We start from the raw sequence: 12,821 nt of genomic DNA, 5'->3' as shown, positions 1-12,821 counted from the left end.
TCTCTCTCTGTGTCTGTCTGTCTGTCTGTCTCTCTCTCTCTCTCTCTCTCTCTCTCTCTCTCTCTCTCTCTCTCTCTGTGTCTGTCTGTCTGTCTGTCTGTCTGTCTCTCTCTCTCTCTCTCTCTCTCTCTCTCTCTCAGTTGTTTGTTTGCCTTCCAACTCTCACGCTTATAGTTCTTACTCCTCCTTTTCTCACTTACTCTCATTTTCATTTACTTACATTCCATCTCCCATCCCACACCTACTGCCATTCCCACTCCCCACCTACTGTACAGTCATTCCCACTCCCTCCACCATTCCGACACCACTCCTTCATTTCTTTTAGAACGACACATTTGTCTCCCAACCCTCTCATTAGTTTTCCCCTGTTCTTTTTTGCTTCCTCTCTCCTCCTTCTTTCTTCCCCTCTTACTCCTGCTTATTCCATCACTTTCTCTGACTTGCGCTTCAAGCCGAAATTACTTAACTAACTTCATAAATATTTGACTGCATTTGATCATGTGATAAGGAAGTGAAATCTTGACAGATTTAGGGATAAGAGATTGAAGGAAGGAGAAATGGGTGGAGAGTGGAAGGAAATGGACTGCGCAAAAGAAAGACCACGTGTATGAAAGAATATGATGGAAGTGGGCACGGGAAGGAAGATGAGCCTGGGCTGAAGAAGGGGAAGATGGAGTTGAGCTAGAAAGAAAGGGTGCAGCTAGGGAAACGGCAAAGTGTTGCAAGCTCTTGGACAGGAGGAGGCAGGAAAGGAGACTTTTAATGGAGCTGCGGCGAAGCTGAATCAGGTTGAACGTTGGGTGATGAATGAATGGGAAAGAGGAAGCGCTGAGAATACATCATCCTATATCAAATAAATATTAATTTCTCTTGTGAACTACGATCTTGATGCTTCAGGTTTCATCATTTACTTTTAAACATCATAAGAAATTTAAAAAAAAATGGCAAGATAATTCAAGATAATCAGTCCCACCAATAAATGCTAATAGGGTGCATTTCGCATTGTAGCTTTTGGGAAAAACTGATCATGGCAAGAGGCTTTTGTAAATGCTGTATACTGCGTTATAACACAATAACTGCAATACCTCCCAAACTATTTTTTTTTTTCACCCATGATAGTTGATACATGTGTTTGACTTCATACAGCCTGACACCGTATTTGCAAACCTTGTAATGGAGTAAATCGACAAGTTGTCTGTGTTCGGTATGGTCGTTTGTTTAATTATTACGAGTGTATCTGACAATAGTTGATGTATTTGAACTCATTGTCTACTGCGTTCACTGCTCTTTCATTAGCATTACCAGTACGACATAAAACCATCCCCCAGAATGCCACAGCAAAACACCTCAGTGTGAAATCTCTGGCGTATCACATGATGGAGCATGGCCTTGCATTTATCCTAGACAGGATCCCTGCAGCGGACATAATGACAAGATTTTTGTGTCGGCCCTACATAAGCTAGTTTATGGGATGGAAGGCTTGACACTGATTACAAGGCCCCATAACAGGTTCTGTTGTTCTATGTTCCTCGATCCGAGCAGCCGTAAGCGCCCTTGACTTAGGATCAAGATATTTTTTTGATGCCATTTTCATTTTATGTATCCTTGGGTGAGAAGCAAGATTTTCTTTAGATGCCATTTTCGTTGACGTTGTTGCACATCTGTATAAATGCGATGAGGATAGGCTACATGACCACAGTGAAGATCTGAAGTGAAAATGGTTAGATGATTTTTTTTACTTGTCTTTTTAACCGATATCGTGCTGGACCCAAGGTGGGTCAGTGTAACACTACAGGATGGGTATGGGGATACAAAAGTTGTTTGAATGCTACAGACACCTCTGCCATACTTTACTCAGTGTGCTCTCTTTCCTTGTTAACTGGACACAACCGTAACGCGTAATTACACACTATGGATAGAATTATTGCCAATTTAGTAGTACCTGTACAACCTCTTTTGAACCCGTAGGTTCAATTTAATGTATGCTTTCCCGTGACACATACCGGAAACCAAATTGTCCCAGTGTCGAAATTATTAGACTAGCTCCCCCCCCCCCCAAAAAAAAAAAAAAAAAAAAAAAAGGATCAAGGAAGAGATGTTAAAGAGTCTCCTAAGGTAATGAAAATACAGACCCTTGAATTCGATGTGGGTACTTACAAACTCGGATGCTAAAGTAAAATACTCTCTGGCTCAATGAAAACTTAATTCCTTCACAGTGATAGTGACCATTTCAATATATATGTACCTTATATATACGGTATATACTGTGTGTATATATATATATATATATATATATATATATATATATATATATATATATACACACACACACACACATATATTTTATATATATATAGATAGATAGATAGATAGATAGATATAGATATAGATATGCATGTTGTTGTTGTTGGATATTTCCCCACACTAGGTGGGGTACGGGCAAACAAAGAGCCCGTCAGGGTAGAGCTAACAATGCCCTTGCTAATTTACCTAGGGGGCGGGTAATTGGTTACTAAGAATAATAGAGTGCTAAAAGGGGACTGAGCAATGATGTTGGCTGCTGTATGGAAGGCATTATCAAACCGGGTGCAGCCCACATCTGGGCGAGATCTAAGCTGGGCAGTGGCTGGGCAGTGGAGTAGGTAATGTAGTAGAGGCTCTTCAGCCCTCTCAAGGCAGTGGGGGCATGGCTTTGGTGCGGCCCCGGTGGCCTGACTGTAACAGGGGAATCCCAGCCGTAATCGCCGGAGCCGCACCAACATGTAGTTCGGTACTCCAGGTGGAGGCAGGAGCGGTAGGTAGGTCGTGGCTGTGGCATACCACAACGCAGAACGAGAGCCTTCTGCAACACACAGTTGATGGTCCTCCCGGGACAGCCTTGCAATAGTGCCCGTCAGTTTGGCAATAGTGTTAGAGGTGCTAGGACGGAGAGGGAACGTGATTCCCGGGAGAGAGCATGCTTAGCTTGCCGCAGCATCCGCTCGTTCGTTGCCAAGGATCCCAACGTGCCCTGGAATCCAGTGTAGGGTGACGGAGGTGCCTCTGTTCGTGAGGAGGGAGGCGACTGAGTATATCTCCGTTAATAGAGAAACGTTGTCACTGAAGGAGAAGGAGCGCAACCCCTGAAGGGATGACAAGGAGTCTGTGTGAATGATGACCCGCCGTTGCCGGTTAAGTTGTGCGTGGCGTAATGCACCAAGTATGGCAACTAACTCAGCCTGGAAGGCAGAGACCCCAGGGGAGAGTCGCCAAGATTCAATATGATGCCCTAGAACGAAAGCAGACCCGGCGGATCCGACAGCGCACACAGATCCATCTGTGTAATAAGTGACAGATTCAGGGGAATCGAGAGCAGCCATCCTGCTGAGGCCCTCCTGTCGAAGAAGGGCAGGGATGGAAGCACGTGGGTGAGCTTCAGTGGGGCAGTGAATTTCATATGGAAGGGGGGCCCATGGCGGAGGATCGGTGTAACCAGGGCAGGGGGAGTCGGGTTCCCTACAGATGTCAGGGGCGGCTCCAAGGCTATGCACCAAGGCGGCAGTGGTGCGAGCCCAATCGTGCTCTGGATGAGGGTCACATGGGCGGCTCAAGAGGCATCTGAATAAGGCTAAGAGTGGAAGGTGTGGTCGTCGTTGGACTAGCTGGAGGGTGGTAACTGTAGCCCGGAGAGCAATACGATGCTCCAAGGACGGCAAGCCACCCTCAGCCCTTAGGTTAGCAATCCGAGTCCACCGGGGAGCTTCCTACATGACTCTCAGGGAGTCGTTTTGAAGGACTTCTAGCGACCTTCTGGATGAGGAGGCAAGGCCGGTCAGGTATATGGCGCTGTAATCCACAAGCGAGCGGACTGCATGAACATAAAACGTTCTCAGGACCTTAAAGGATGCCCCTAGGCTGCGTTGTGATAGATACCTTAGGGCAGCAGTGTGGGTGGCAGCACGCTCCCACAGGTATCTAACTTGTTTCTTGAAGGTTAGACCACTGTCGACCCAGACTCCCAGATATTGGTGAAGAGTGACGATGGAGAGCTGGTGGCCACCAAGCAACAATGGGAATTCTGGGGGGTGTAAGCCAAAGAGCAGGCATTTGGTTTTTTCGAAGTTGATCTTCAAGCCAAGCTCGGTGCACTTTGCGTGAAGTTTAGGAAGAGCAGAAAGGGCTTGAGTGTAACAATCTCTCCTCGTGAAAACTAGGGCCAGGTCATCAGCATAGCAGAGTAGAGTGACCCCCTGTCCGTAATCGACCGCAAGGAGTCCCTCAACTAGGACATTGAAGAGCAGCGGGCTTATGACGCTCCCCTGAGGCGTGCCGTTGCTATGGTGGTAAAACGAGGAAAGATGCCCCTGTAAACGGACCCCTGCTTGACGGCCTGCAAAGAAATCTCCCACCCAGGTGAGCAATTTGCCCCCTATTCCTCTCTCAGCTAGAGCAGCCTGGATGACGACTGGGTTAGCCAGTTCAAAGGCCTTCTCAAGGTCGAGGAAGACAGCCATTCCCCTTCCCCCTCTGAGCTCCCCGAGGAGGGATGCTAGGCAGTGGGTGACACTCCTGCCATGGTGATAGGCAAAGATCCTCGGGTGTAGCGGGCCCAGGCGCCAGGAAAGGCGAGCTCGCACCACCCTCTCCGCCGTCTTAGCAATACAGCTAAGAAGAGAGATCGGGCGCATGGCAGAAGGGTCGTGAGGTTTAGGGATCGGGTGGATGATGACTGTCTTCCACGACCTTGGTAAGCGGCCCTGAGACCACGGGAGGTTGAGCAGATCAAGAAGGTGATCTTTCCCACAATCTCCAGCATGTGATAACAGAGAGTAGGTTAGCCCGTCAAACCCCGGAGCAGTGTCTCCTCTGTGCTGCAGCGCTTTATGCAGTTCCCTGCTGGTGAAGGGAACATCAGTGGGGTCAGGCCTTTCACAGGCAGCTTGAATTGCTGCAAGACGAGAGGTAGACAACTGCTCCTGCTTGTCTCTAATGGACTGTGGAAGATTGTGGGAAGCAGAGCGATCCGCGAAGTGTTGAGCGAGACGGCTGGCTTCAGCAGCTGGGTCAGGGTGAGAGGGAGGACAGGGGGGACGTGGATCAGAGATAGACTGGATTCTCCTCCACATCTCCCTGAGAGTGGAGTGAGAGTCTAAGGTCCTGCACCATCTGATCCACGCCTCCTCTTTCAGCTGGCGTTTTTCTCACACGACGTGTTGCGTAACAGCAGCAAGGTGTCGGCGGTGCAGGGATGTGCGGCGCTGCCGGTATTGCTTTCATGCAGCGTTGAGTCTGTGGTTAAGTTCCCTGACCCTGTCGCAGTAGATCCAGCCGTCTCGGTAACGCTTCGTGGAGCGTCGCTGTTGCGGGATGGATATGGAGGCGGCCTGTGCAAAAGCACTGGCAACTTGATCTGCTCTACCCTCGAGGTCTAGGACGGGAGGAGAGGCCTCAAAAATGGTGGTTAAGGCCCTGGCAAAGGCAGCCCAGTCAGCTTTGCTGAGGTCCCATCTCGGTGGGGGAGGTGGGGGTGGGGGGAGGGGTGTGAGTGGCAGCCTGATCAGTATGGCAAAGTGATCGCTGGCTAGGCACGGGTGGAGCAACCATTGCGCCGAGCCAGCAAGGGGGGTGGAGGTGAATGACAGATCCAGGCGTCCTCCCCGAATGTGGGTGGGTTCTTGAATGTTGTTTATTAAGGAGACACCTTCCATCTCCTCGAGAACGAAAGAGATGTGCCGTCCTGCCTCGTTGGATGGAAGGGGCGATGCAAGAATATCATGATGGGCATTAAAGTCGCCCTCGATAAAGACAGAATGGAAGGCAGCGTGGGAGAACACCTCTCCCACATCAAGAGTGCCCCCCTGGCTTTTGTAGACATTGAACACAGTTAGTGAGGAGGATGCCAGGAGTAACACAACACCTTGCACCTCTACACCTGGTCCACAAAAAGGCAGGGGGTCACAAACAATGTGGGAGACGTGATCTTGGACGAGAATGGCACACCCTCGTGTGACTCCACGTTCGTAGGGGAGGAGATGGGAGGTGTATCCAGGTAGCCGAAAGGAGGAATTGTAGGGGAGTAAGGTCTCCTGCAGGAGGAAGACGTGGGGCTGATCCCTGGCGACTGCCTCCTGCAGGAGGAAGACGTGGGGCTGATCCCTGGCGACTGCCTCCTGCAGGAGGGGGAGCTTGTGCCTGATCCCCAAACAGTTCCACTGTATTAGTCGGATGTCTGCAGGGTTTGCTCGCAGGTAATGGGGGGCAGGGGGCTGTCGCCCGAGAGGGAGGCCGGGGCCTCGACCACCGTGTTGACTGCCACTGGTGCTGGCGCTTCCTCTGATGGAGGGGGTGGGAGACAAGGCTCCTGAGCCCTCTGGGATGAGGCAGCGGTGAGTCGAGGCCATGCCCTCCGTTTCAGGTGAGCCGCCCTGCGTGGTAGGGGGTTGGTAGTCTCTGGAGGGGGTGCAGGCTGAGGTGTGCCGCTTCACTTCTTTTTGATGGCCAGATTGATGATCCCATCGATTGCGGCTGAGACAGGGGCTGTGGAGCACGTTATTCCCAGGCATTGGCTGATCCCCACAACTATGGTCTCGGCTATCTGTTTCCCAATGGAGTGGAGCTCCTCGAGGGTGAATACAGGCTCCTGCTGAATGGGGGCCTGGGAGGGACTGTGAGTGACCCCGGCTGATGGGTGATGCGGTGGCGAGCCTGGACAATGTACCTCCGCAGACGTGACGACCTGGGTGAAAGCAGGTGGTGAGGGGACTGCTGTCATGGTGTACAGCGGTGGGCTCGGCATGGTAGGCAGCAGAGGGAATTCTGCCTCGCTGGTGGCTGGGACTTGCTCCGGGGGGTGGCACTGTTGGCCCCAAACGAAGGTACCTGGAGGGGGTGGAGTCAGGCTGATGGCATGCTGCTCCTGTACCCATGCCACTTGCTGTTCGCGCCCTTGCAGTACTCTCCTCGTTCTGGCTGGGCAGCTGGGGTGCCAGGCATGGTGTGATCCCGAGCAGTTGGGGCATCGGGAAGTTACAGGCTGTTTTGTTTTCAGCTTTGCCAGGCACCGCTCGGTGTCGTGGCTGGCGCTGCAAATGCCGCATACTGGGGGGCGGTGGCAGTTGGCCCTGTGGTGTCCATATCTTTGGCACCTGTAACAACGGAGCGGCTCTGGCGTGAAGGGGCGCAGGTGGAATTCGCCCCAGTTCCCTAGATTGAGGGAAGGTATTAGCGGGCCACTCAGGGTGACTGTGACCTGAAGGGTCTCTTCCCGCGTGCGCTGATTTTGGCAGCGCTTGGCCTCCTCCACTAGGGGGTGTTGTAAGAGGATCCCCACCGGCATAGCCTGGGGTAGCCCATGACAGTGGCCTTGGTAAGCTGTTCGCCCTTTGTAGTTCTACAATCTTCAGAGGGAGGGCCGCGTCCTCCGCCAATGCCCTCAGTCGCAGGTAGGTCTCCTTGTCCCGGGGGATAAGGACACAGCTGTCATCGCGGCCGTAGCGGTTCGTGACGGCTAGTCCCTTTAGGTGGCTTTCGAGGACTTGGACCGTGCCGTAGCTGGTCGTGAATCCCGGTTGGACTGGGACACAAAAGGCCAGGAAGTTGGAAGGGGGTGGTGGAGGAGGCCGGACCAAGACCGAGGGGCGTGGCACAGAAGGGGGCCTCTGAGGTCTCTGAGGAGCTGAGGGGCATGGTGCAGGTGGCGGCTGCTGGGGAGCAGTCATGCATATGGCCGGGATTCGTTCGTTTCCCTGTGTCGCTCGCGGTTTTTTGTGCGACACCAGGGTCCAGCCCTCTTCGTCAGGAGAGTTAACAGCAGTGGTGGCAGGAGGGGCAGGCGGGGTGCCTGGGGGGGCAGTTTCCTTAGCAGCAGTGGTGGCCATCTCAGTGGCGCTGTCTCATGCTTGAACACCCGGCTGGGCCTTGGCAGAAGGCTGTGGTGCTTTTGCAGAGGGGGGGCAAGGCGGTCGCTTGTTAGTGCTGGAGGAGCCGCGAGCTACTTGGGGAGAAGCCTGGGAGCCTGAAGAGGTGGGAGCTGGGGCAGGCGTAATCCCATCCATGGCTTCGTGAATCCGTGCGATCTTAGCTCGTGCGGACAAGGACGTGGTGGGAGCACCATACCGTGGGTGTGCTGCAGTTCCGTTAGGCCTGGGAGCGGGGGGAGCAGTGGGGGGGGCCCCGGAGGAGGATGAGGAGGAGCTACTGGTGGAGAGCTTACGCTCTTGCTTCTCCCCGGTAGTGGGCTTGGGAGGGGGTGGCCTCGAGGGCGAGGGGGGGGCGGGCAGGCCCCTTGGGCCTGGAGGTGCATGTCACCTTCATGGCATAGGCACCAGGCAGTGCAGAAAACGTAAAGGCAACTCAAGACACACACACACACACAAAAAAAACAATAATTAATTTACTATAGTAGGACTCGCCTAAGTTTGCGGCTGTGGTGTGGCCCGCACCTGTGTACAATGGTGCCACGTTTCCCCAACTTGCGATGTGAAACGGAAGCTATTTATGTACAAGGCAACACAAATACGATAAATTCGGATGAATAAAACTTACACTTGTGTATTTTGATGGATGAATCAACAGTAATCTTATTATGCATAAAATATTTATACAGTAACACAGAAACATGGCATACATATTGTACAGTGTTGCTAAAAGAAATTGTAGTCACTTTTAATGTTTTTATAGTGTAGTTTTAGGGTGGGTAATAATATTACAGTTATGGATATAAGAGAATGAGCCTGAAAAAAGAAGAAATATGCCAATATCCAAAGTAAAGAAATAATCCATATAATTCTTGTGAGTGGCAACACTGACACACCCAGTCTGGCCTAAGGTAAAGTACGTACCCCTCCATAGACCCAAGCTAGCTTGTACAGGTGTTGCTAGAGAAAAATGCTCACATTTACTGGCTTTTACCGTAATTTTAAGGGCGAGGAATAATCACATTTATAATCATAAGCTAATATGTAGGACAAAATAGTAGGCATATGCCAATACTGAAGTAAAAAAAAAAAACATTATTCACTCGCGAGCGGCAACACTTCCACACCCAGTTGGTGGCCTTGATCTCAGGGGTGGTGTGGAAATGATGTCAAATTTACAATATATACAATATTATGTAAAAGAAAATATCCAAAATGTCTCTTGCAATAAAAGAGAGAGAGAGAGAGAGAGAGAGAGAGAGAGAGAGAGAGAGAGAGAGGCAGGCAGGAGAGGGGCAAGGTTGAATGTATTGTCGGCATGACGGGGTGGTGGTGGTGGAGGCATTGTCAGGCTGAGAGAGAGATGGAGGAAGGGGAAAAGAGAATGAATGAATGAAAATCAATCATGGTACTGCAATAACGGGTCATCTGTCGCCGTATACAAAAAATGATAAATACCACTAAATATAACAAAACCAAATTAACAAATGAAAGCACAATTATAAACAACTTATAAAAGAATCAAAAGTACTCAGGGTAGCTCACATCTCCCGCCAGGAGAGAGAGAGAGAGAGAGAGAGAGAGAGAGAGAGAGAGAGAGAGATAACGGTATAGAAAACGTGGCAACACTGTACACAGGTGCAGGCCACACCACAGCCGCAAACTTAGGCGAGTCCTACTATACAATATGCGCTCAATCCGTCTGTTGGGTTGACGGAAACAAGTCAACTCAACAGTAAACAGATGAGCAGAATTGATGCAAATTAATTATATAGGTATTTAATTTAATCTCAACTTGAGCAAATCTATCAGTGTGAACTAATTTGTTAAATAAATCAGAACACCTAGATAGACTTACGCAGGAGAAAGTAAATTAAATAAGAACACAAGGTACTGATATTTAGTTTAGAAAAACTAGGTTAGGTCAGTCACGGAACTAATTTCCAATACAAATTAATTCCTCAGACAGACCTAACAAGTTAGAGTAAAATAAATATAAGACTGAGCAAAGGGAAGCCAAGAGCACACTACTGTAGTGATATTTAGTTTAGAAGAACTATGCTGGGGCAGCCACAGAACTAACTTGCAATGCAAATTAATTCCTCAGAAAGCCACATCAAGTTAAAGTAAACTAAATATAAGACGAAAAAAAAAAAAAAAAAAAAAAAACTCTGCCAACGAGAAAAAACCCTACAGTGACGGGGGAGGAGGGTTCCCCATCCTCTAAAGGACGCCGAGGGAAGCCCCGTCACTGCCCCGTGAGGGACTTACCTACCCTAGCCCTAACAGAAAATGCCGCCCTCACCGCCTCCTATAACCAGGCTCTAAAGGCTTCCCTTCATGGAAATGCCCTGCGGCACTCCTTCAGGGTTCGGCGTCGTACTACGGTGAGAGACACTAACGGCAAGCCGAGAAAAACGCGAGAACGAAAACTCCCTAGAGCAAGAGCAGGGCTCTTAAAAAAAGACAGAGAGAAACGCTGTGCAGTGGAGAGAAAACACACAGCTCTAGCAGCACCGGCAAAGGCCGATCACAGCTCCAGTGTCGAGCAATAGTGATGAAGAGGAAGCAAGCCTCCAAGACAACACCACAACAAGACAGCGTGGAGATAGAAGCAGGCACAAAGCAAGGGCTGGAGAGCTGGGAGACATGTGTTAACAGCACGACTGCAGCAGCGCGAATGACCTAGATATGCAGCATACAAGTTTGAGACAGCCTTGTTCAGGAGATTTTTCGAACTTGCAGAGTCACTGCAGTCTTTGTGAACCCGCTCAGTTGAAGTGGTCTTATCAAAAGTAAGTAAAATTATCTGAGCGTAGCAATAATAAAAAATGCATAAACAATAAGAAGATATTTTATGGAAGGTATATGCCACGCGACTCATCCTTCATTTTACCATTTAATTACATCCCATTTCTCTCTCATCTCTCTTCCGTCTCCTCTTTCTCGTCTTTCTCTTACTTTTACAAACTTTATCCCATCGCTTTCCTGTGCCTTCTTGCTTTTCTTATATTTGTTCCTTCCTGTGTCCTTCAGCTTTTTTCACGCCCTATAATAGCTCCTATTCCTTATTTCTCTCATTTAGTCACCCGAACACCCTAAACCCATTTCTGTTTCCTTTATTCCTTAATCTCTAACTTAACTTCTTCTAGTTTCTACAACTTACATGCCTAGTCTCTCTCTCTCTCTCTCTCTCTCTCTGATCTGTTCCTCCCTTCTTTTTTCCTCCACCTCTCCTCTCACCACTAACCACTCCACTACCTCTGGCCTTTATTATGTTTGAATGGTGTCTCACTTCTCACCAAGACTTGTGTTGCACAATATGACCTCTACTGTATGTGTCTTCTGCTTTTTGTCAGCTTCAGTTTCGAGGAAAAAGTATTGACTTTACCCAGCATGACTATGGTGGGATTCTTAGACCATGATTTATTCATGTGGTGGAGGCGTTCGACGAGTCAAATAGTTTTTATAATTATAGCCGTTTTACGGCTGGACTGTTTGCGCCGACCTGTTAATGAGCTTCGGCAAGCGGATCTTAAATTTGTTGAGCCATTGTTAAAGAGATATGCATAGAAAGATAGACTGAGAAACACACTAAAAGGCAGGATGCCCAACAGATCAGCAGACAGACAGATATATAGAAAAGAATTATAATAAACCTGACTCAAAGATAAAAGTATTTGCATATAAATAATGAGTCATACAGGCTGCTAATCCGTTGCTAGGACAGAAAGACACATAGAGGACAGGTCATTGTTTGTCCACTTTAAATGTTGAGGTATAATGATGTAGAGTGGGTTGGTATATACAAGAGGAGGGCGAGGCGTGGGCAATAGTGTCAACAAGCTCAGTGAACGAGCTGAACGACGGATGCAGCAAACTGATACTGAATGTTTTAACTCACCGATAAATTAGTTTATGTGCTCATCACCACTACCGTCATCATTATCATCAGCATCATATTCATCGTAGGTGAAAAGACTGTTCTCCAGTTACAAGTTGCCGTTACCAAAACTTGTAAGTCTTCGGAAACGATTTTTGTCATTATCCTCATAATTACAATCACATTCATTATCATCATCACCATTAAATCATCAGTGAAAGAATTATACGTCAGTTAAATATAAGCACGACAAGATACAGGTATCCTGCGATGATATTAAATTCTCACAAAATAGCCAACTGTCGTCAGGCTAGTAATATTCCAAATTTTTGCCACTCTTTTCCTGCTCTCACTTCCTCATTAGTCACAGTCTCCCCCCATTCTTCACTCTCAAAGTCTTTCCTCATACAGTTTTCTTTCTTTCTTGTCTTCTTCATTTGCTCGTCCTATTCGCATATTCTCTGTTTTCATTCCATTTGTCACGCTAGAACTGGTATCACTTTACTTTCCACAGTTTACCTTCCTTCTTCCCTCCTCTCTTCCCATTTCCATTGCCCCTCCCGCCATCTTCGTTCTTCTTTCCTTGTTACCTTTCCATTCCTCCATGTGTCCCCTCACCACAGAGAACGGTGAGAGAACCTCGGCAGTTAAGTGCAGGCCGAGTCATTAGCCTGTTAAGAGGGTAGTTAGTGTGTTGGACGCAGAGAGAGAGAGAGAGAGAGAGAGAGAGAGAGACTGTCTTTGTATTCAAATATTTGTTGACATAATATTCAAAGTTTATTCGAATTTCAATTATTTAAAAATGCATTATCTGTCCATCTTTATTATACAGTATTGGCTTCAACTGACGTGACGTTTTGCCTTGACAGCAACCACAGCCATACTACCACTACATGAACCACCATCGCCATCACTGCAACAACAACCAACAATATCCCCATCACAAGCATTACTGCCACAATCACCACCAACACAAGCAACACAAACACCACCAACACAGCCACCACCACAACCACTATCAACAAAAACACTACAAACAACGA

General features: G+C 48.6%; 1 protein-coding gene across 1 annotated transcript; it reads right to left on the bottom strand.

The window, feature by feature from the left end:
- Positions 1 to 2,960: 2,960 nt before the first annotated feature.
- LOC145407098 (uncharacterized) lies at positions 2,961 to 3,359 on the bottom strand. The gene has a single exon (XM_080278121.1). It carries the CDS (start codon positions 3,357 to 3,359, stop codon positions 2,961 to 2,963), a length of 399 nt encoding a protein of 132 aa, XP_080134247.1.
- Positions 3,360 to 12,821: the final 9,462 nt, after the last annotated feature.

The sequence above is a fragment of the Coenobita brevimanus genome, chromosome 72 (genome assembly GCF_032717465.1).
Source record: "Coenobita brevimanus isolate Jiangsu-jjx chromosome 72, ASM3271746v2, whole genome shotgun sequence".
In the NCBI taxonomy this organism is placed as follows: Eukaryota; Metazoa; Arthropoda; class Malacostraca; order Decapoda; family Coenobitidae; genus Coenobita; species Coenobita brevimanus.
Note: the sequence above shows the minus strand (reverse complement) of the source record. Positions and strands in the feature narration are given on the sequence as shown.

What these genes read in the sequence shown, in the direction of transcription:
- LOC145407098 (XM_080278121.1), bottom strand. Translation starts at nt 3,359, where the DNA reads ATGGCTGCTCTCGATTCCCCTGAATCTGTCACTTATTACACAGATGGA.